Source organism: Nannobrachium achirus, assembly GCF_963921795.1.
Source record: "Nannobrachium achirus genome assembly, chromosome: 12".
NCBI lineage: Eukaryota > Metazoa > Chordata > Actinopteri > Myctophiformes > Myctophidae > Nannobrachium > Nannobrachium achirus.
In genome coordinates this window covers 33,711,643-33,737,581 of record NC_137832.1, presented here as the reverse complement: position 1 = coordinate 33,737,581, position 25,939 = coordinate 33,711,643, and the positions used below count along the sequence as shown (strand labels likewise).

Genomic DNA, 25,939 nt, shown 5'->3' with positions numbered 1-25,939 from the left:
TCTCATTTATCACCATGTCTCCATGACCCCTCTACCTTGAGCAAATACTTTGGTCCTAGTGGATATTTTTCATACCAGACGGACAGATACTGCATTAATTTAGCAGTGGCTACAACTGAAAAAGAAAACTTGAAATGTAAGACAGGTTTTAAGAACTAAAGACAGGTTTGAAACTATTTGTAAGGAATGTTCCCTGCCTGTAAAGTCAAAAATCTTGTGAGAGCATTTTCTCATGCTCACATGTATCTGCTGATACAGCCATTTGGTATGCCAATAAGAATTTTCAAAATGTGTAGAATGTGAGTGAGGAATGCAGCTTTTGAAAAGTACTAATCGACCACATTACTTTGACTGGGATTTTGTACACAAGACCATTAGATCATCAATCTGATCTGAGGATGCTATCAAGCCAAGTGGCAACTTTCTGTGCTATATGTGCTATGCATTGAAAGGGTACAGATGTAAAAGGGAAGATAGGAGGATCGAAACAAGGGAAGGTATACAAAAAAGAGGGTGTTTAGTTAATTGCTTAGGAAAAAACACTCAAGGCAGAGTAAGTCTCCTTAATAAACCAGATTGTTGACTGTAGTCCTGAAAAACAAAACAAAAAAAAACAACATAAATTGTATATTTTCACTGAAAACCTAAACATACAGTACATTGCATGTAAAAATAAAACAGGACTGGCCACGAGGGGCCTGTGAGTGAAGAAGAAGTTGTCCCTGCTGCATCACAAATCACAATCCTGAATTCCCAGCCTCAGCATTGGGTTTCTCCATATGGGCAGACTCCTGACTGCAGCTGCCCTCTGCTGGACAAATTGTGGAATTGTTCTCAGTGGTTGGGGAGGCTTCATCAAGGTTTAGGCCTTTCATTTGGGACTTCACAGGGCTGCTACTGTGACTGCGACTGCAACTACGACTGCGGCTACGATGGCTGCGGTGCTTCCCCCTTCCGGGGCTGGGACTGCGGGACCCGGTTTTCATGAGGACAACAGTACTGTCGTCCTCAGAGCTGAAATCAGAGCTGTCTGAAGCGCTAGCTTCAAGGTCTGCGGAGGGAAGCTGGATCTGAAATAAAAACCAAGGTAGAAAAAGCAGATGAGTACGAGAGATCAAAATATCAGAGGGAAATAAGAAATATGAAATGTGATTAGAGGAAATAGCCGGCTGGGTTCATAAGGGTGTTCTAAATTTATGAGGAGGTGGACATGAACAGGAAAACGGACAACTTAATTATCATGATCACCTGAAATGGCTCCGATACGCCCACAATTGTGCTCATGTTGTTGCTATAGTAACCCAAGATAAAGTCCCCTGAGCCCTTGGGTAACTCCTCCTCTGTAAATGCCACCTGGAAAAGAGGCCAATAAGAGGGGGCATGATTAATCAAATGCAACAGAAAATTACCACAAAAGAAAACCTTGCATTCCTCCAGTCTTACCTGCTGTTCTTGTCGAGGGATATCAGATTCATCTTGCTTGGCCCATATGTACCCAACATAGTCCTTGTGGTGTTTGAACCCCACCTAGAAAATCACAGATCAAAAATCGCTGGCATGTACCGTGATTCTTACATTAAATTGTTAATGCATTCAAATCTAGATACAGTAAAAGTAAGACTAGTTACCTTGTACAACCCAATCCAATCCCAAGAGCTGCGGGAAAAGTTCGGTGTCGTTTTGAACGTAGCTTTGGCCTCTTCAATAGTATTCCACTCATCCTCCACCATGAGCGTCACCAGTGGGACGTCCACCTTGTATGGGAACTGACGAGCACATTTACAACGGCGATCAAATCAATAAAGAATCAAATGGTGCATTTATATAGCGCTTTTATCCAAGGCACTTTACATAGATTATGCATTACATTCACTCACACATTCATACACCGATGGCAGAGGAAACCATGCAAGGCACCAACCTGCTCACCGGAAGCAACTATGGGTTCAGAGTCTTGCTCAAGGACTCTTCGACATTAACTCAGGAGGAGCCCGGATTCAATCTGGGAACCCTTCGTGCTCTAATGACGGTATCTCCACCCGTGAGCTATGCCGCCCTATATCTACCAAGGTTGAAACGTCAGACAGTCATGTTTACAACATCACACAGTCCCTTTCTGGATGTCTCACCTGTAGGGTGAAGATGGAGTAGACTGGCTTGTGGTCACTGACAGTGTATTCCATGTGACTACGGTAGCAGTGCTGTGTCACCTTGGTTCCGCTGGTCAGCCCCGACATGGAGCTGCGCTTCCCTGCAGTGTGCTGGTTGCCAGCAGGCGCTGTGGCCCTCAAACGCCACAGGATCCTGTCAGTCCATGCTGGCTTACGTTTCTTACCACTGGGCAGGAAAGAGAGAGAAAGAAGAGTAGTAACCAAATGCCCTCATTTACCAGCAAATATCAATGAAACGTTGTGTCAGCGTGGATAGACAAAGCAATCTGCATTCACCAACCTTGTATCATATGTATCTGACCCAACATCAAACTTGTATGTTGGTGAGAATTTCAGCGGCCCTTCTAAGAATCCCTCCAGGACAGTCTCACTATCCTTAGCCATGTTCAGCTGCAGGGATGACAGTGACATAGGTTAGAACTAGCCTGGTAAAAACCAGACCGCACAAAACCACCCCATGGCGGTGCAAAACGAAGTGTGTGAAAGAAGCTGGCCCGCCAGGCTAGGTTAGAACACACTGCTGTCACAATCACAGGGGAGTCGTTCACATATTCTTTACTTACTCACAAGAACAATCATTGTCTGCCCTCTGGTGGTATAAGATACATATGAATGAATAATATAAAATAATGTGTGGTGGGATAGACGCAACCGAGTATTTCCCGGTGAATCTGTGCGCAACGGTGGGGGCTTGGGAGTGTGGGGGACACTAACCACTGACTATTGCTGATGATGGAGAGGTTATATAGCTTAGCTTTTATGTATTATGTTATGTAATGTAATCTTGCCGATTTAGTAAGAGACTCGTCGCCAATTGCAAGATATTTAAAATGTATTTGGGGCCATGATGATATCCTTTCTTCCCACAACAAGGATTTATATTGTCTGTGTTATTGTTTACAACCACAATTATTCACGTGTGGCAAGATCGCGGTTCACTAGTTTTTAGTAGGCTATAGACTCGAGGTGGGTGAAGCCTTTTCAGAAGTTAATTTAATGTTTTCCATTTAATGATTTCCTTTATCCTCATCTAATCTTGCGCTAATGCACGCAACTGTTTTTGCCATGTTTTAAGGCCATGTATGCTTTTCAGAAGTTAATTTAATGTTTTCCATTAAATGATTTCCTTTATCGTCATCTTCCGCTAATGAACGCAACTGTTTTCGCCAGGTTTTAAGGTCTTATTTTAGTTGTTTCTCATAAGCTCGCAACCCTCCTTAGCCATCGGCCCCCACCTTTGCGCACAGATTCACCGGGAAATACTCGGTCGCGGGATAGACAGAGTAGAATGCAGTTCAACATGCGTTTCCAGCCAGATAGGCAAGGCATTATGACACACATGCTAACAAGAAGTCTGAACAGTTTTTGTGTTGGGTTTTCTTTCTAACTATTTATTTTACCTGATCCTTTTCCCACAGCATGGAGAGTTTGTTGTTATCAATGGCTGACTTCACCACTTGCATTTCGAGGTCATCAATGCGGAAATTCAAATCCCCAAACCAGAACACCACACTGTGAAAACAGTACAGTAATAGCAACCACATTCATCCTCTAACATTTTCTCACCACAGATGAATGAAAGTGCCAGTAAACATGACACATGCCAGTAAACATTATACATAATCATGTGCATGCATGCAAATGAGTGTGCATATGCAGACATGATTGTTTTATGTGTGTGTGTGTGTGTGTGTGTGTGTGTGTGTGTGTGTGTGTGTGTGTGTGTGTGTGTGCGTGCGTGCGTGTGTGCGTGCGTGCGCGTGCGTGCACGTACGTATGCGACCATGTGAGAGAGAGAGGCACTGAGGCAGAAAAAAATTAATGTTAATTCAACCCAGAAATCTTAAAATTAGACCCTTGTGGGTCTATTTTCTTAAATGAACACTGTGGATTTATTTGGCCAAAGACGTCGGACACCCATCTGAAAAGATGTTGTAGAGACCCCATAAAAGAAGATTTGTGTTGTTTTGTTCAAAATGATTCAAAATTGTTTCCTGATTTTTGGAATTTCTTTCAAAAAAAAAAAAAAAAAATGCAGATCTTGTAGGTCAGCTATTTTCAATGTAATGCTATATCAACTAATTTTGCTGGGGAGTGCAACCCCCTCAGGGACTCCACTTTGAGAACCACTGGTGTAGACTGGTGTAGGCTGCTGACTCACTCGTGGTCGAGCACCCCCGTGGCAGCATGGCTCTCAAACTGCTGCTGCTGCAGGATACTCTCGAAATCTTCCATACGCTGCTCTGAGTTCTCCATGTGCGCCGGCAGGTGGCAGTTCAGGAAGCAGATGGTGTGACCAAACACAGACATGCGAGCACTAACTCCTCCTTTATTCCCCTACAAAAAGTAAAGACAGAGGAAAGGAGAGGGAATGATGATATAATAATAAAGAGAGTCATGGTGCATTCAAACCTGAAGAGATATCGCTTCAATCGCTCGCGCTGGTCAGTGTTGGAAATTAATTAGGTCACGTCAGAATCAAGGTAAAACACCTGGAAACTTTTTGAGGCCCAAAACCCAACACCCAAAACATTTCCGTGTCTACGGACAACATCAGCGCTGATTGGCTGTCAGGACGCGATGGGTGGAGTCGGGGGGAAGCGAAGGTCGCTTCAGTTGGATTTCAGTTGGGGCGAAGATACCGAGGCGACCATTCGTGTCGTTCGCGCCGCCCCGTTATGAGCTTTCGCGCCCGGTCGCACCGCGCTCGTCGTCTCGTCTTTGCATTCACTTTGTATGTAAACGCACAGCTCGAACTATCCAGGTTTGAACTCACCATCAGAGTGCAAAGGCTGGAAAGAGACAGGATTATTTTGAAATATTGATTTAGCATGTGGTTATTACTGATTATATACACATATTATATTAAATATAATCTCTCAAGACTTAAACATGTAACGTTATCAATAAACCTTTTTACCAAATGGATTCACAGATTGTATTAAATACATTTTAAATAAAGAGAATGATGTGTGTATGTTGTTTGTACATGTATCTTTTTTAAAGATTTTGTTTTGGGATTGTATTGGTAGGACAGTAGACTGACAGGAAATGGGGGGAGAGATGGGGAGTGACACGCAGCAAAGGTTGTCCGGCAGGCATCCATGCCTAAGTGGTATGCACCCCTGTACATGTATCTTCTTGTGATTTTTATTTTATTTTACTTCTTTCTTTATTGATGATACATTTGTTCAACTTCTTACATCCATTCTGTATTCTGTGAATGTTACTTATCTATCTATAAATGCGAGAAGTCTCTGCGTGTGTGTGTGTGTGTTTGTAATCCGCGTAAATGAATGCCCCCATATATGGGCATAAAATGGATAAAGGGACACAGACAGACAGATTCAGAGATCTCCGAGAACCGTTCGTCCCACGGGCACGCGCGTTCCGTCCCACGGGCACGCGCGTTCTCCATATATGGGCATAAAATGAATGCCCCCATATATGGCCACGGCACGGAGTGCAGTGCCGGGTCTCGACCCGACCCGACGCGCGGTTTTCCCAAACCGGCGCGAAACGTTCGGAATCTCCTTATGCGGGGTTGATTGTTGACATCAGGCTGTTTCTGAGGAAATCGGCGAAAGCTCTGACTCATTGTGACATCACTTCATAAAAGGCTCTGACATAACGTACGCCACATGAGTCAACAAAAAATCTCTGTGAGTGTGTATGTATGTAGGTAATCCACGTATCTCGAGAACCGTTCGTCCCACGGGCACGCGCGTTCTCCATATGGGCATAAAATGAATGCCCCCATATGAGAACCGTTCGTCCCACGGGCACGCGCGTTCCGTCCCACGGGCACGCGCGTTCTCCATATATGGGCATAAAATGAATGCCCCCATATATGGGCATAAAATGGATAAAGGGACACAGACAGACAGATTCAGAGATCTCCGAGAACCGTTCGTCCCACGGGCACGCGCGTTCCGTCCCACGGGCACGCGCGTTCTCCATATATGGGCATAAAATGAATGCCCCCATATATGGGCATAAAATGGGACACAGGCAAACAGATGTTCAAAACGGGTCCTATGACAACAGGTATAATGAGGTTTGCATTAAAGGGGGAACCGGCACTGTGTCTGCAACACAGTTGGAGGCACAGACAGATACTCCATATATGGGCATAAAATGGACGCAGATAGACAGATATCTCCATATATGGGCATAAAATGGACCCAGAACTATAACTGCAGTGATCTCCATATATGGACATAAAATGGACGCCGACAGACAGACAGACAGACAGATACAGATATCTCCATATATGGGCATAAATGGACACAGGCAAACAGATGTTCAAAACGGGTCCTATGACAACAGGTATAATGAGGTTTGCATTAAAGGGGGAACCGGCACTGTGTCTGCAACACAGTTGGAGGCACAGACAGATACTCCATATATGGGCATAAAATGGACGCAGATAGACAGATATCTCCATATATGGGCATAAAATGGACCCAGAACTATAACTGCAGTGATCTCCATATATGGACATAAAATGGACGCCGACAGACAGACAGACAGACAGACAGACAGACAGATTGGAGGCACAGACAGATACTCCATATATGGGCATAAAATGGACGCAGATAGACAGATATCTCCATATATGGGCATAAAATGGACCCAGAACTATAACTGCAGTGATCTCCATATATGGACATAAAATGGACGCCGACAGACAGACAGACAGACAGATACAGATATCTCCATATATGGGCATAAATGGACACAGGCAAACAGATGTTCAAAACGGGTCCTATGACAACAGGTATAATGAGGTTTGCATTAAAGGGGGAACCGGCACTGTGTCTGCAACACAGTTGGAGGCACAGACAGATACTCCATATATGGGCATAAAATGGACGCAGATAGACAGATATCTCCATATATGGGCATAAAATGGACCCAGAACTATAACTGCAGTGATCTCCATATATGGACATAAAATGGACGCCGACAGACAGACAGACAGACAGACAGACAGACAGATACAGATATCTCCATATATGGGCATAAATGGACACAGGCAAACAGATGTTCAAAACGGGTCCTATGACAACAGGTATAATGAGGTTTGCATTAAAGGGGGAACCGGCACTGTGTCTGCAACACAGTTGGAGGCACAGACAGATACTCCATATATGGGCATAAAATGGACGCAGATAGACAGATATCTCCATATATGCATGGGCATAAAATGGACCCAGAACTATAACTGCAGTGATCTCCATATATGGACATAAAATGGACGCCGACAGACAGACAGACAGATACAAATATCTCCATATATGGGCATAAATGGACACAGGCAGACAGATGGTCAAAACGGGTCCTATGACCAGGTAAAAAACAGGTATAATGGGGTTTGCATTAAAGGGCGGGGCATTCATTCCCTATTTACATTGTTCTGAGTTGGCCAGGTCGCCGACTAGACGCTGGTAGCTTCTAGTAATATAAAATAAAAAAGAGAATGAATGAGTGATTAAATGTGGCATTAAGAGAGGATGTCTTGCATGTAGGAGTGGTTTCAGTGCCGTGTGACCTGGCTGACCCCATGGCTGCAATGGGAGAGCTGTGTCTGAAGACAGGAAGTGTACACATACACCAGGGACCAGTGAATGATTCACAGAATAAATATTTAAGGAGGTTTTCAGTGTGAAGACAGAAAGAGATTGTAGATTTCCTCCCACAGCTCCCTCTGCTATTCTTCTGACCAACTGAATTACTTGAGACAGAAAAAGAGATCTGCAGAATGTACTGCTGATGCCTATCTTTGTCAATACACGTTGGACACTTAGCAATAGGGTGCACACTGCACAGTGCACAGTGCATATTCTGTGGATGTGACCCATATGGATCCAGTTTCACTCTGGATTTTGCAGTAGATAGCCTATACTTCAGCAGCAAATGCATTCAGAGAAGCAACACAGCAAAATTGTGTTGCAGCAGTCAATGGTTGGAACCCTTCATTCCATTCAATTAGAGCACCACCTTCTGGCCATTAGATGTAGCAGACATCCCTGACAGTAGTGGGTAAAGGTGTCCTAAGACAACCCATGCTGTTACAGTACAGCTAACTATAAACTAGGGAAATATATGTCATAACAGTCAGCGGGAAGAGAAATAGAAAGGTAAAAAAAAGCTCCATCAATAGCGACAGATGTCCTGAGATCGCAGAAAGATACGCTTAGCAAAGGATAACGCATGTCAGAAGTCCCAGCCCGTAGCCAATCACGGAAGCCAATCAGAGAGGGGCAAAGGATGACGTCAAAATATCAAGGCATATATAAGGGCCACGAGAGAGGCCGTCTATGCACGTAGATGGGCATAAAAGGGCATATGTCTGATATAGCTTGAGGATTGTGGGATTGGTGAGCTTCACATGACATTTCGCCCAACCAGACAATAAATGGGCCAATCTCCATGATTAGTCAAGTTTCACATGACATAATAATATCTTACTATAAAACGGGTGAAGGGGGCACAAATCTCTAGTAATAAATAAAAGAGTATTACCTTTCTGGTTGTATCTAGCAGGTTTGTTGATTAAGTTGCTGACCAAGAAAGCCCTCCTCTGTCAAACCCTCTGTGTATGCCTTGCATAGCTCAGTAACAGTTTAAAGAAAAGGGTGACAGTAGGTATCTCACCCAGTAACCCCCCAGGCCTGTGCGGGTGGTTTCGGTCTGGACTTCTCGGAGGAAGGGCAGATGGTAGTATTTAGCAAACACCAGCAGCAACACACCTTGCATCCTCTGGGAGGTCACCTGAGAAACAGATATAGGACATGATAGAGACAAACATTGTCAGAGACAAAAATGAAGGAATGACAATAGACAGAGAGGAATAACAAGAACCATGGGAACAGGAATAGAAGGTAGTTAAGTAAGTAATTTGACTGCTGCTACTTTATGTGTATTCTTGATAAAGCAATATTAAAATAGGGGGCTCTTCAGTAATGATCATCTGTTTATCTGAGGTCAGTGTTAGGGCCAGACCGATATATTGGTCAGGCCGATATATAGGCCATTATTTCACTTTTTTTGACAAGGCAATTATGCAGCATATGCATAGTAGTAGTAGTACTGTAGTAGTAGTTTAGGAAAAACATTCCAAAATAGCTGATCTGCTGTACAAGCTCACATCTAGATTGGCTATTTTTTTGAACATTTGTTAATAGTTAAGTTGTTCAATAAAATGACTCTACAAGCTTGCATCGCCACACATTGCAAGCTTAAGCTATATTTCTACTATTAAATTGTTATTAAAGTATGCTTGTTAAATATGACATTTATTAGTATAATTACGTTATTTATCATATCTGCTGTGTACAAAAAAAGCCTTAAAAAGCCTAAAGGCAAACAGAAATATAATAAGTACAATTGTGGGATAAATTTCCCACTGCAGTCAGAACTGCAGACTCACTCCCAATTTACTTTTAGTCTGAAGACTCGTCTCTTCAACACTCCATATAAGCCATGCCTATTTCTTTTTGCTACAACTCCTACAGATTTTGTCCAAAACCCACACAAATTTGTACACCTCCCTCAAGTCATGTGATCAAGATGTATCTGTCAGTTTTCTTTCTTCATATTCCATTCTGATTGGCTTCCAAAGTTTGCGTGGACTGCACTTTTCGAGTTTATTTGTTCTCTTGGTTTGGTTCTTGAAAAAATATTTTTCTTGACCACAAATGTTAAGAATGTGAGCATGTTGATTAGATTCTAGGTTAATTGTTTACCTACGGTATCCAAGCTTCTTCATTGTTCTCTCTACTTATGTGAGTACTTTTTTACCTTGTTATTTACCACTGGATAAGAAGTGCCTGAATTGTAAACATTGTGTACATTTTGGACCTTTTACATTTACATTATTTTAGTTTTTACAAAATATCTGCAAAAAAATCAATTATTGGTAGTTCTCCAAAATCTAGAAAGGCATTGGACCCAAAGGTCTGTCATTGGTTGTTAGCTCTAGTCCATGTTTCTATAAGCAAATAGTCTGAGCAACACAGCACACTGCCTGTCCATCTCAGCTCTCTCTCCCTCTCCCTCGCTCCCACTATCTCTCTCTTTTGCATTTCCATTGTGCCCTGCAGCACGCTGTGGCCCAGCTCGCCCGCTGTTTTGCATGATGCGCTGAACATAAAGGAGGCCACAGCTAGCGGTCCACCCTTGCTGTCTAAACAGGAAGTGCATTTAAGGAGGAAACATGATGTATGAATTGACAGTCCTGGGGATGACAACAATTCCCACACTGCATCCATTTGTTTGGCTTTGAGTCAGACCGTCTCTCCTTTTATACAGCCTTGACATTTGTCTTGTATTTCATGTTACATAATGTATGCGAGTGTGTGTGTGTGTGTGTGTGTGTGTGTGTGTGTGTGTGTGTGTGCTTGTGTGTGTGTGTGTGTGTGTGTGTGTGTGCGTGCGTGCGTGCGTGCGTGCGTGTGCGTGTGCATGTGCATGTGTGCGTGTGTTTGCAGTGTTATGACTCGGCTGTACAAGGAGACAGCCATAGAAACAAGAGAGGACATGTCATAGGTTCATGGCAGATATTTATGGTGCTCAAATCACACCCCATCCCCCAACCCCAGGGCTGGGAGGCCTAATCACACTCGCTGTGTGTGAGAAATGGGGGCACACATCACCCACGTGAGAGAAGGACCTCTCGTTTGTATACTCACTGGCTATTTGGATGATATGGTTGCGTAACAGCATCCACTGAACCATAAACTAGACTGACCTAGGGTATTTGTTCTTGTGTGTGGAATGAGAAATGAGCATAAAAAAGTGTGTGTGTGTGTGTGTGTGTGTGTGTGTGTGTGTGTGTGTGTGTGTGTGTGTGTGTGTGTGTGTGTGTGTGTGTGTGTGTGTGTGTGTGTGTGTGTGCGTGCGTGCGTGCGTGCGTGCGTGCGTGCGTGCGTGCGTGCGTGTGTGTGTGTGCATGCACATTCTCACTGGTCTACTCTAGTATGTTTGTACTTGCACAGTACACACATGAAAGATCTTGTGAGTAGACTACCTCACGGACGGAGTGAGAGTAGACTATATATAGGCCTATATAATGAGTATTCATACCATACTGTACATAGACCACTTTCTTCTCATATGGAATATCTATAAAAAAAAGTAAATATATAAAGACATTAAGATGACTCATCGTTCTACTTTGTTGGAGTAAACTGTATTGGTCAGGGGAATTCTCTCTCTCTCTCTCTCTCTCTCTCTCTCTCTCTCTCTCTCCACACACACACACACACACACACACACACACACACACACACACACACACACACACACACACACACACACACACACACACACACACACACACACACACACACACACACACACACACACACACACACACACACAGTATATATATAAAGGTCACGGAGGGCGCACTCATCATTGATTATGAGAAGGTTTAAGCTAGTCAAGCAAGCCAACAGACAGCCGGAGGACAGCATCAGTCTCACTGTCAGAGGTCCATCAACACGACCTATCAATGCGATCCAAAAATAACACAGCACTCAGGGAGCAATTCTTTTCTGCCTCTCCACACTCAACAGCTGATTCATGTTCTCTGAATCACTACTCCCGTCTCCAACAAAGACACACATATGAACACACGTGTATGCACGCACACACACACACAAATGGCATGAATGGACAGAATGTTAAATCGATCAAATGTAAGTGAAATTCCCCTGACCAACCAATACAGTTGGAGTATTCTGCTGCGTGTTGTGAGCTTGCTCATGAGCTTGCTCAACAGTGGCAGATAATAGATTTAAAAAAAGAATCAGCCTGTCTATATAACACAATCACATGCTCTGAAAACCAAACGCACCAAAACAGCAGCAGAAAGCGAGGCTCACTCATTCAACACTCATGTGTGAATAGTTTTAATTTCTGAATATGTATTTATGTACTACTGTGTACTACTAGTATAGTCAAACCATTACTGACCAGCACATAACCGAAGGGGCTGAGACGCTCCATGCAGACCTCGCTCCACTGGTCCGTAAAGAGGACATCTTTCAGCCGTTTGTTAATCATAGAGTTCACTTCTTGTAACCTTGAAGAAAAACAACAAAAACACACACGCACACGCACACGCACACACACACACACACACACACACACACACACACACACACACACACACACACATACAGTCAACATTGACAGGGAAATTGAAAAAAGAGAGTAGGCATTGATAAAGTAATGGGAACTGCAAAGAAAGTAGCTCTACGGAATCACTGTAGTTCAACACTGTATTTCAGTTAAATGGACCACAGTGAGAATGAACATTAATGGAATATCAGGCTTTTCTGAGGAAACAGCTGGCTGGCCATCAACATGAACAAAACACTCACCCGATGATGTACATATCTGTGTTTCCATCGCCGATATTCAAGCCAAGCAATGAGGTGATGTCATCAGGTGGCATGGCCGAGCCCACATTCCAAGTGATCAAGTGTAACCTGCGAAAGTCGAAGGTGAATGCATCCCTTGATTTAACTATATGTCAATAGTGGCGCTTCCATAAAGCCGGTTAGGGTTAGGTGTAGGGTTAGTGTCGGAATGGGGGGATGTCTGAATGGCAGCATGTCTGAATGGAGAGATGCACCCGTTTATTTTACGGCGCTGTTGTGTGCACTGTGTGCAGTGCAAGCCTCGTCCGTCACATCACCCAAGTAAATCCTGGCTAACACTTTGTCGACACACCGTGTTGCGTGCCAAAAGTGACCGGTCTACAAGCTCACAGGCTCAGCACCTCGCATCCACGACACGTTGTGAGCTTGCAGATCGGCCACCTTCCAGACGCAGAGGTCTCTTCGAATTTCTGACAATTTGCTTCCTATTTTCGATAAGGCTTATGGAAACGCAGCTACTGACATCCTGTCAAATTTTGTGTAAATAAATTGCTGAGTAAATAAAGGTGATTCTGAGTCTGAGGATGTTATCCTGGAGGACTTATGGAATGTATAGTGTAGATAGATAGTCCATTTCATACGATAAGCACAGACTTAATGTGCTTTGTATGTGGCCTTAATCATTTTCACAAACAGCCAATCTACAAGCTCAGAACGCATTTCAATGTGACATGTTGTGAGCTTGTAGAGCTGCTATTTTTTTAAATGCCCGCCTAATGTACAGTATAACAACATGCTCAAAATAGGGATGCCAGAGTGAAAGTGGTTAATATATTTATTTAGCTGTAGGGCAGACCCCTAAGCATAGGCAATGTAGTCAGATGTCATAAACCTGCCTGGCATGGATATAGAAAAAGATGTTTCACTCAAAAATATCAGTTAATTCGGGATCTAGTTTTGAAATCCTATATTCAATAAGTATATTTTCGACATTATTATCTTTATTCTTACCAATTTGTGAGACTATCAGATGAATATAAACATAATCAGTGGGAATAGGACTTCATAGGTCAGTGTGACACTTGAATCTCTAAATTCACTCATCTACTACTACACTTAATCTTTCTCAGTTTACTTGGAATTCAACAAGTTAATGGGCAAAAAATGAATTTGGTCTTTGGTATACGGTCCTGTAGCCAGAAGCCTATTAAAGTCTCCAGGATACAATTGTAAGAAAAGATGACTAGGATGTAGCCATTACATTTAAGTATATCATACTTTCTGTTCCAACATTAATCAATGTCAGTTGTCTGGAAATGAAACTGTCTGAGATGCATATACCGGTATTGAGACATGAGAAACTCAAGGCCTGCAGTGTAAAACAATGTGGTGAAACTCAAAACATAATTTATCACACACAGACTTCTGTCTTGCTCTTCGCTACGTCTGTTTCAAAATAATATGCCATAATATAGAACATGGAACTTGCCTGAAGTCTTCCACTGTTTGGGGCGGTGTGTCTGCAGTACCTGCCACAGAGAAGGCCCTGTGAGCATGGGAGGTGAGGTGGGAAGGCAGAGGCCTGGGAGGCTGCGGATGTGGAACTGAAGCGGCCCTTACAGGATGGTGGCCTGGGCCTTTAGGGCCAGCCTTCACAGTGGGCTCTCCTATGGGTTTGGCCGCCGCAGGTTGCGGGGACTTGGAACGACTGGGCGCGGCCCCATCAGGAACGGATTGGTCCTCGTTGGCCACCGGTGTAGGCTCGGGTTTGGGCTCAGAAACATCCACAGAGTCCTCTACCCTGGGGACTCTCTGAGGCCGCCGGGGCCGAGCTGGAGCAGCAGGCTGGGCAGGAGCGGGACTGTTGGCTGGTGCCTCTGTACCTGGTGGCAGCACTTCAGTGGCTGTTGAAACTTCTGATGCTCCAGATTGGCTGTCAGCTTGTATCTGGCTTTGGCTCTTATCACCTAGATCCATTTCCTAAAGTATCTGTGTAGAGAAATCAATTGGCATATTTATAATGGCAGAGATATGTGGCAAAATATGCATATATATATAAATATATTTATACACACATTTATGCCCATATATGGAGATATGGAGACATTCCTGATGTCCACATCACTGTGGCGCGACCCGCCCTTTAGGGCGAGGTCCCTTGTCGCCCTGAGGCGTCTTACTGGTATTATTTGTGCTATTTCCTTGATATATGACAAAAAACATATACAAAAAACATATAGAATCAACTCTGGAATTCCGTTTTTGTTTGCCACTGATCATAATCATGAAGTTGGTTCAGTCATCAGCAAGATGAGAAGACTCTTGCTATAAATGTGCACTGAAGTGCCATCTGAATTTGGTCTACTGAATGGAGAAATCAACATGCGCACTCTCCTTCATCTTTCATCAGGATCCTGATGAGTTATAGGCCAAAACATGAATTTGCCAGTTATAGCGCCACCATGAGTGTGATTTAGAAGATTCAGGGTGGCAGTTCTTCCTTGGCCTGAAAAGTTTGAAGGAGGGGAAACAATAGCAAGTCAAAACGAGCACAGGTCTCCACCAGGCCGTGCGTCCTGGTGGTGCTACTGTATTATAGGCCAATGTAAAAAGGGTGGCATGTGTTCTTCACCTTAGATATTTCATGGCAATCGGACGCTGCATGCATGATTTGAAGCATTGTTCCAAAAATATGTTTTGCTAAAGTCTACCTGCTGGTGGCGCTATAACAAGCCAATGTGAAAAAGGTAGCATTTGTTCCTTGACCTAGTGGGAATATGTGTGGCAATTTTCACGGTAATCGCAAGCAAGGTTGATGATTTGAGGCATTTTGTTCAAAAACGGAGCAATCCTGCAAACTTTGGAAGCTAATATTAGCCAATCAGGATGGAATATGAAATATCAGACGGATCGTACTTGATCACATGACTATAGAGATACTGTGTACCGATTTGCGTGATTTTTGGATAAAATCTCAAGGAGTAATATCCAAAAATGCGTTTTACACAAGTCGGCCCAAAGGTGGCGCTATAAAAGGCTGATGTGAAAAATGCAGGGCAAAGGTTTATCCTTAGCCTCTAGGGAGTGCGCTTACAAAGTTTGAAACTGATCGGTGGAGTTATAGGTAAAACCACAAATCGGCCTGTTATAGCGCCACCATGAGGCTGATTTAAAAAAAATTAAGTGGCATTTCTTCCTCGGCCTAGTGGGAATGTGTGTGTGCGATTTCATGATAATTGCACTTTGCGTTTGTGATTTGAGGCATTTTGTTCAAAACGGCTCAATCCTACAAACTTTGGAAGCCAATTTTAGCCAATCAGGATGGAATATGCAAATTCGGATAGATCTGTGTCGATCACATGACTGTCGAGATACTGCCTACCGATTTGTAGGATTTATGGACAAAATCTGTAAGAGTAGTGCACAGAAATGTGTTTTGCAAACATCGGCCACTAGGTGGCGCTAGAAAAGGCCCATTTGAAAAATTTAGGGCAGAGGTTCTAGATTGGCATCCAGGGAATGTGTGTGCTCACTTTGGCAGCGACCGGGCCAACGGCGACTGAGATTAGGTGCTCACAAACTGCGAGGACGCACGGACGGACGGACGCACGGACGGACGGAGGGGAAAACATACTCTCCCCCATGCCTTCGGCTGGTGGAGACAAAGATGGAGGGAATCAGTGCACAGCACTCACTACTTCACTGTGTTATTCAAACTTTCTTACACTTCACTGTAACTGCACAAATGTAATAAACACAAAGCTTATCAGCCTCTCTATTATACCCAAGCTACTTGCCACTCTGCTGGTAACCACAGAGATGATCAGTCTGTTCATTACAGCTCAGAACACCAACTCTCAGCATGGAGTTAACAACAACACCAAGTATGAACAGTGAGCAAGGAAAGACTGCCGTCATGTATTATGCTCCACACAAGTGGGATAGACTTCAGGACTCTCTGAAACTGGTTTGATTGGTCTCAATAGACCGTTTGTCAGCCTTCTGATTGGTCCCTGAGACTCCCTGACTGGCCAACCAGAAAAAAACATTCACTTTTTGCTATCGGGGGTGGAGTTTGTGCAGTGGAGAATGTTAAATGTGGCTTTCAAAACTGTCCGCAGTGCGCGACACGGCGATCGCCCGGTACGGCCGCGATCTCGGCCGTGATCTCGCTCATCATAATGAATAAGCTTCAACAAACTAGTTCACATGGACCATATCAATGGTCTAAGAGTCACGATTGGGTACATATATTTTAAATGGGCAGAATTACGAAAAGCCAGCCTATTATGTGAGGTTAGGATTATAGTTCTGTCCTCTTCCTACCCAGGATGCAATGCGCGGTCTATTCTCTTTCTGATCCAGAGGATTAAACTAATTAAAACATTTATTTTCGGGGGGAAAACTACTGTTTTGCTATGTAATTACTGTACCTTTTTCTTCCCTTTTTATTAATATCACGTAGATGTGTTTTTTGTGGTACTTTATATAGCTGTAATGAGGCTATGAAGGGAAAAAAAATCCCATCCACTACCACTATAAAAGAATCTGCAAAGAGGATTCTGTCCCACTGGGATTAAACAAATTAAAACATATATTTTCGGGTAAACCCCCTGTTTTGCAATGTAACTACTGTACCTTTGTCTTCCCTTTTTATTAATATCACCTAGATGTTTTTCCTTTGGTACTTTATATAGCTGTAATGAGGCTATGAAGGGAAAAAAAAATCCCATTCACTGCCACTATAAAAACAATCTGCCCAGGGTCAAATGTCCTATCATAGTAACAGGGCAGAATGGGGCGGGATTTGCAAAAGGGCTTATTGAGATATGTAAAGTGCTTCTTGAGGGCAGGGTGACTGTACAATACATGCTTTGTGTAACAACAATATATATATATTTTTAATTTTCTTTGCATCTGTAACGTTATACTGTGATTCGATTGCCTGTTGTGTTATTGTGTTATTGTCTCCACCAGCCGAAGGCTGAGGGAGAGTATGTTTTCCCCTCCGTCCGTGTGTCCGTCCGTCCGTGCGTCCGTCCGTCCGTGCGTGCGTGCGTGCGTCCGTGAGTCCTCGCAGTTTGTGAGCGCCAAATCTCAGTCGCCGTTGGCCTGGTCGCTGCCAAAGTGAGCACACACATTCCCTGGATGCCAATCTAGAACCTCTGCCCTAAATTGTTCAAATGGGCCTTTTCTAGCGCCAACTAGTGGCCGATGTTTGCTAAACACATTTCTGTGCACTACTCTTACAGATTTTGTCCAAAAATCCTACAAATCGGTAGGCAATATCTCGACAGTCATGTGATTGACACGGATCTGTCCGATTTTGCATATTCCATCCTGATTGGCTAAGATTGGCTTCCAAAGTTTGTGGGATTGAGCCGTTTTGATCAAAATGCCTCAAATCACAAACGCAAAGTGCAATTATCATGAAATCGCGCACACACGTTCCCACTAGGCCGAGGAAGAAATGCCACTTAATTTTTTTTTATCAACCTCATGGTGGCGCTATAACAGCCCGATTTGTGGTTTTACCTATAACTCCACCGATCAGTTTCAAACTTTGTAAGCACACTCCCTAGAGGCTAAGGATAAACCTTTGCCCTGCATTTTTCACATCAGCCTTTTATAGCGCCACCTTTGGGCCGACTTATGTAAAACACATTTTTGGATATTACTCCTTGAGATTTTATCCAAAAATCATGCAAATCGGTACACAGTATCTCTATAGTCATGTGATCAAGTCCGATCCGTCTGATATTTCACATTCCATCCTGATTGGCTAATATTAGCTTCCAAAGTTTGCAGGATTGCTCCGTTTTTGAACAAAATGCCTCAAATCATCAACGCAGCTTGCGATTACCGTGACATTTGCCACACATATTCCCACTAGGTCAAGGAACAAATGCTACCTTTTTAACATTGTCCTGTTATAGCGCCACCAGCAGGTAGACTTTAGCAAAACACATTTTTGGAACACAATGCTTGAAATCATGCATGCAGCGTCCGATTGCCATGAAAGATCTAAGGTGAAGAACATATGCCACCCTTTTTACATTGGCCTATTATACAGTAGCACCACCAGGACGCACGGCCTGGTGGAGACCTGTGCTCGGAAGAGCACTGCTTCTAGTTTATTTTGCATTGCTTGTGTCTTATATGCTGTGATCAGGGCGTCCTTGAAAAAGAGAGCTTGCTCTCAATGGGCTCCCCTGAATAAATAAAGAAAGAAGTGTGAGTGTGAAACGCACACGCACACGCACACGCACACACACACACACACACACACACACACACACACACACACACACACACACACACACACACACACACACACACACACACAATGCACGCACAGCGTGCACAATTACAGTTACTAATCATGTGATTACAAAATTATATTTCCACAATCTAGTCCTATCACATTTTCCATCTTGTGAGCAAAGGTCAAGGAAGCTCTCAACAAGACTTCAAGGCGCACAGCCATAAAGATAAAGCTATGTCCTCTGTGCTCTGTCCTTCATTACTTTGATGAAGCAATCAAACTTACTATTACTACAATTTTAAGTAATCAGTAATCTGTAACAACTGCATTTCAAAATCCCCCCCAGACATACGATAAGTGAGCAGACATACCGTAAGTGTTATTGTGTTTCCCTATTTTTCACCTCCTGTGATTGATTGGTCTAGACCAGAGGTTTTCAACTGGTGGTCCGTGGACCACTGGTGGTCCGTGGAGGTATTGCATGTGGTCCCTGATCATGCATTCAGTAATGTAGGAAAGTGAAGAACTTCACAGTCCCTTGAGTTGTCAGGCAGAATTAAAGTAAAAACTAAATGCATTTTATCTTTTTTAACTACGTATCACTGTGACAGTAGTATTTTCATGCTGGCATACCAGTCCTGACTCCTGAAGAATATGTACTGTATAGGGCAAGGTTCAAGCCAAAAAGTTACATGAGAAATGAGACTCCACTATTATAGTCAAGAAGAGTCAGACATGGACCACCTGTAATCATGCCATGAGAAACAGTTCACTCAGTGACCTGGTGACCTAAGATGACACGTCAATATAGTTGACAGCAGTTACTGGGAAGTAGTAGATCAAGAACTTCCACAGAAAAGGGAGGCAAAGAGGAAGTGTACTGATACTGATACTCATACATTACAGTAAGTTACACAGTTGCCAGTTGATGTCCAACTTACTGTGCAACACAGTTGCACAGTAAGTTACAAATCAGTTAACATGAATTTAATACAGAAGGCTGGAAGTAAGAGAAATTCTCATCACTCAAAAGGGCTCTGCTCACTTAGCCTCGCTTAGCCAGACTATGTCACTGCGCCAAGGATTCTTTGCACTGGCGGATTGGTCTGATTCCAGGCTCTCAATGCTCTCAATGGGCACAAGGCTCACTAGCTTACTATTTCAGTAATTATTTAAGAACATGTGTCCATGAACAATTGGTTGAGAAACAGTTCTTCTTATAAAGGGTTATGCGTATTTTATTCTTTTGTTCTTATTGCGACCAGTTTACTATGAAACCAGTTTACTATGAAACCTGGCAGATCTTGTCCGTCCGTGAGTGAGTGGGTCAGTAACGCCTCAATGTCTATAGCTTGACCTGTAGTGACATTACATTGTTGACTCAATAACCAAGACAGCCTGTTCTGGCAATCATATGGAGATATACAGCAATATTAACTAAGACAATATTTGGCAATGCCCATATATGGACGCTCCATATGGCCAAGACAGAATTTATTTGCAAATCAAGACTGCTGACTATCATCACCTGGATATCCATATATGAAGATCACAACACTGACCTCATCAAACCCTTGATATCCATACATGGAGACGACTGGATCATCTCCATGGAGCTGACCTCTTATCTACAGTACATCTGATTCCCAGATGATGCCCTGTTAGGGCAACCACAACAATAGAATCCATTTTATGCCCATCAATATTAAACCCATATATGGGACATGTTGTTTCAGTCTAACCAGTGTGGTTGACATGACACGAGTCACACTTGCAAATTAATTCCGTCCTTGTCTCTTTTATGCCCATATATGGAGATCCCATATATTAGATCAATAATATTAAGTGTATATCTGGGAATGCCCTTATTTGACAATGTCCATATTTGGCAATGCCCATATATGGACACTCCATATATAGCCAAGACAGAATTCATTTGCAGATGAAGACTGACTATCATCACCTGGATCTCCATATATGAAGATCACGACACTGACCTCATCAAACGCTGGATATCCATACATGGAGACGACTGGATCATCACCTAGATCTCCATATATGGAGCTGGTCAATACCTCTACATCTGACCTCACGGACTCCATATATCGATATAGCTGACCTGTTCTGACATCACAGTGATGACTCGACCAGCTCAACAGAAGAGTATACATGCCAAAGCAGCCTTGTGCACGCGCCCATGTGCACGCACTCATGTGCGCGACCTCGCCCCTTTAGGGCTAGGTCGCTTCTCGCCCTTAGGGCATCTTACAGGTAACTACAATTATACAGTGTTTTATAAGCTGATTATAATGCATTACAGAGATGGGATGCATAGAAGTGTTACCAATAACCCTAATCTTAGCCCATATCCCCAACCAACACAACAGTGGTCCCCTGGTTGATTCTTATTCAGGGATGTGCACGACCCTTGGCCAGAACTCCAGATCAGTTGGTCAGTGGTGGTGGAAGAATTGTGTTTGAGGATAGACAGGAAAACCCTAGCCAAGAAATAACCCAGGCCAGCCAATTCATCATGCCATTACACCATTAACCCATAGTTCAAACATGTCTACTACATCACACTGCTTCTTGCTATGGATGTTCTGTAGACCTGCACATTATGTCAGCAGTGAGATAGCCCTGAAGGCGATGAAAACAATAGAGCTTGCATACATATTCACGTAACCTTCAAAAGACAGGGCCATGACCTTCATGCAGAAAAGGATTGCTGCTGAATCTAGGGAGGACAGCGCTGGTCACATGTGCCCAGCTAGTAACATGCTGGTCTATTTGTGGACCAATAGCTTGGTGCCATGCCTGTGTGTGTACAGTGTGCAGCGTCCATGTATGGTATTTTTGTGGAGGACTGGGAGGAGGATGGCTGGGCGACTTGTCACACGTGGGAGTGGGTGGGTGCAAAACGAGGGAAGAGAGTGAGCTAGACAAGACAGACACATTCAGTCACGGCTCTGTATCTTTTCCAAATTGATCCTCGCTCATTTCCCCCTGGCACTGTTTTCCTGAGCCTTAATCCTCTTCTCTCTCTTATCTCCACTTTTCTTTCATCTTTCTCTCTCTTTCTCCCCCTCTTTCTCTCTCTCTCTCTCTCGCTCCAAAATCTCAGTCCAGTCACTCATTTCCCCTCCACATCTCTTCTGTGCTTTGAAGTGGTCAGTGGTGGTGCACTCACTGACGTGTTCTGTATTGTTTCCTTCAGCCAACCACATCCGTTGCAATTAGTGACGTCCCAATGGCTGCTGTCACAACAGCAAGAGATAGATCATTATCAGTGGTAGTGGCTTTGTGTGTCTGTACAAGTGAGAGAGAGAGAGAGAGAGAGAGAGAGAGAGAGAGAGAGAGAGAGAGAGACACGGAGGAAATAAGGGAGGAAGGGAGGGAGGCAGAGAGTGACCGAGTGAGAGAATGTGTGAGAGAGCTACAGTATAGGACAGAAACTGCTGAAGCAGCTGTATGAAGTTCCTAGGACTACAGAATGTGGAGATGACAGTGAAGGAAAACAAATGAAATGATTAAACTTCACACATTAACATTACATCTATATAATGTACAACGCATTCTAGTTGTGCATTTTATTAGTGAATTCCCAATTCTCTTAGTTCAGAATACTGTGGGCCAATCTGCTCTCATTCCATTTCAGCCAGAGCCTTCTTGGGTTCCTGCAAAGCTAAATCCTGTGTGTTAGTTTATGAACTGGACCAATTACAGTAAGGCCACTGTTTACAGGGAACACTCATGAACAAGCTGACAGCAAGCAGCACTTAAGTTCTGGTTCCACTCACATTATATAGGGAGAAAGAGTGAAAGGATTTGATGAAACAAATGTGTTGTGTTTTCATGAGAGTGCAGGGCAAATGTTTAACCTCCAAACCTGTCATGACTCTGTCACCCTGACAACCAGCAACCCCAGGCTGCCTCCTCCTAACTAATTAACCAGTGCCCTTGTCCCATAACCAGTTTATTACTGTGCTCAGCATGCTTTCCACCCTCCACTCTTCATTCCTGTTCATTCATCATGACTATTCCTTCCTTTCACAGAGCATAGAAAAGGATACAGAGTTAAGTGAGCCAAGGCCAAGTTTGGCTTCTCTCACACCTCTAGAGGTCACCATGGGGGCAGGGGGGGGGGAGTGGAGCAGTTGCACTAGCCTGGGGCCAGCCTATATATGCAGCTAACTAACTGAAGTATTATAGTATATCCCCTCCTTTTTTTAACGGGGGGATGTCTAGCTGCAGCTAGGCTACAGTTGCACAAGAGGATATCAACAATCATTATCTACCATGACGGTGAGTGGAACCACTCCCTTTCACAATTAATCTCTCCATAGTGCCAAGTCAAAGATGATGAGTAAAAGCGGGGCACCCGCTGACCTACCGGTCCAGGTGCATGTCAGATAGGCTCAATGTAGCCTGACAACGTGTCACTGGTTCGATTCCCGTTCCCGACTACCTTTGTTGCGTGTGACTTCCCATCTCTCTCCCCATTTCCTGTCAGTCTACTGTCCTATCAATAAAGGCATAAAAGCCCCAAAACATAACTTAAAAAATCACACCCAATGTGAAGTGAGCGGTGGTCGTGCTTGCATAACGTCTTCAGACTAGGATTTGAGTCTAGGATGTACAGGCTATGCTACACACACACGTTTTACTATGGCAAAACGCTGAGGAAAAAGGCTACAGACACACACACACGTTTTACTATGGCAACACGCTGAGGAAAAAGGCTACAGACACACACACAGCCACTCTATGGAGCGGTTTACCACCGCTCAAAAAAAAAAGATGATGAGTAACTTTCCATGGACGGCTCTGCTGACAAGACCCTTATGTACACCAAAAGAGATATCGCCTCCTGTGCTTCAGGAGGAGCCGAGACAGCTGTCTGAACCTATCTGTACATCGAAGGCATTGCAATGGAGTCCAATCCACATCACTGTGGACATCAACTGGCATAAGCACACAAGCCATGATTCTTTCACAGGCGACTGAAGACATTTGCCATGGGGCACAAGATGCTACACTACAGGCTGTGTACAGAGGCACCACTGACAGCAAACTAACAGATTATATTACCGCCTTGTAAGGGAATTGTACTGCCCTCAGCCGTAAAGCACTTCAGAAAGTTTTTTTCATCAGATGATGTTAACTTCTCGCCATCCATATTATGGCGGATGTTGTGTTAGTAAAGACAGATACGATTATCAAAGAACCTGCCAAAAAAATAAAAAATAAATGGAAAATGGAAGAGAGGACAATTATATTTTGTGTGCATTTGAAGGTTGTGGTCACCTTTACAGTTATGTTTGTGTGTGTGCTTGCATGCGTGCACGAAAGAAAGAAAGATTGAGAAAGAGTGGGGTTGGCATGCCATCAATCTATTCTAGACAGACCTGTTAGGTGATAGGGCCTACAGAAGCCGGAGAACTGTGCATGTATGATGTGGATGTATTGCTGTATGTATGTATGGATGGATGGATGGATGATGTATTGTATTGTATGTATGTATGTATGTATGTATGTATGTATGTATGTATGTATGTATGTATGTATGTATGTATGTATGTATGGATGGATGGATGGATGGATGGATGGATGGATGGATGTATGTATGTATGTATGTATGTATGTATGTATGGCTAGTGATGAGCTTCAAAAAATGACTGTTAGCTCAAGCTGAATGAGGACAGCACAGCAGCAGTAAGTATCTGGCCTATTTATGCTCCTGTTTCAAGGACAGTTTCTGGTGGAAAACAGATGAAGGTCAATTTAATTCAGTATTTTGCCATCAGATGTTATCTCAGACAAGTGTGTGTGTGTGTGTGTGTGTGTGTGTGTGTGTGTGTGTGTGTGTGTGTGTGTGTGTGTGTGTGTGTGTGTGTGTGTGTGTGTGTGTGTGTGTGTGTGCGCGCGCGCGTGTGTGCGTGTGTGAGAGAGAGACAGTTTGTGTGTGTGTGTGTGTGTGTGTGTGTGTGTGTCCGTCCGCATGCGCACTAGAGATAGGGCAAAGAAGGCTCTGACTGTGTGTACATCTAATACAGGTATCAGTTATGTGTGGCATGGCATTGTTATGTTATTTATTAAATATATGGTAAAATTAGGTACAGACTATTATTTCCACATAGCAACCTCCAAAACACATGGTATCATGGAACTGTGCAGTATATCATGGTACAGAATAATAAAGAATCGTTTAATAGAGATCAGCAAACCACCAAATTAATTTGGGGGTCATTCACTCACTGCTCCATGTCCATATAGAATCTATACATCATCTATGCTGCTGCTAATGTAGACATTAGTAGCAAATGTAGTTGTTGTTGTTGTTGACAAAGATGTCTCGCTCTTCAATGACATTAACGTAGCTACAGTAGCCTACTAGGAAGGGTCAAAATAGATGCAATACCATTCAACTACATTATCATCTTCCTTGTGATAAATAAAGGACATTATTATGTTGAGTCACACAAGCTTACAACCAAATGATGCCCTGTCTGTCTTAAGACATAAACAAAACACGTCATATAAAATACTACACACACACACACACACACACACACACACACACACACACACACACACACACACACACACACACACACAGAGTGTGTGTACGAATGTCGGATGTCCTGCTGTTGATTTATGACCCACTCTGTTTATTAGTCTGTCATAGCGACTTGTAGGCAGGCAGGCAGGCAGACAGTGGGAGCAGCAACCTTCCTGTCACGTAATTCACGTAATTACCTTAGCTGACATGTTGTTATTTGCATAGATAGTTCACAGCCATGTTTCCTTTCGACATATTCCAAATCGTGACATTTTATAGGACTATAATTTAACACCACCACATACATGCATTTGTCTTTATTGTTACCTCTGTTTTGAAGATGACTGATGGAACACCTTGCTGTCCAGCGGATGAAAAGGATTCCGTATAGCCACCACAGCTCAGCTTCTTGGATGAGGGTGAAATGTTTAGAAAATGTCACAACAGTGAAGTTGCCACCAGCCCCTTTCCAAACGAAACCATTGGCATCCCCTACCAGTGCCTTCCTCCACACTGACGCTGTCACAGTGAGCAGGTTACTGGCTGA

General features: G+C 43.4%; 1 protein-coding gene across 1 annotated transcript; it reads right to left on the bottom strand.

The window, feature by feature from the left end:
* Nucleotides 1–372: 372 nt before the first annotated feature.
* Nucleotides 373–25,939, bottom strand: inpp5jb (inositol polyphosphate-5-phosphatase Jb). The gene is made up of 13 exons (XM_080739198.1): nucleotides 25,720–25,939; nucleotides 14,055–14,554; nucleotides 12,566–12,673; nucleotides 12,156–12,264; nucleotides 8,832–8,948; nucleotides 4,333–4,508; nucleotides 3,572–3,683; nucleotides 2,452–2,561; nucleotides 2,130–2,337; nucleotides 1,629–1,766; nucleotides 1,444–1,527; nucleotides 1,249–1,353; nucleotides 373–1,070 (listed from the first exon to the last, which is right to left on the bottom strand). The coding sequence occupies exons 2-13, from the start codon at nucleotides 14,540–14,542 to the stop codon at nucleotides 738–740; spliced, it is 2,088 nt and encodes a 695-aa protein (XP_080595324.1). The 5' UTR covers nucleotides 14,543–14,554; nucleotides 25,720–25,939; the 3' UTR covers nucleotides 373–737.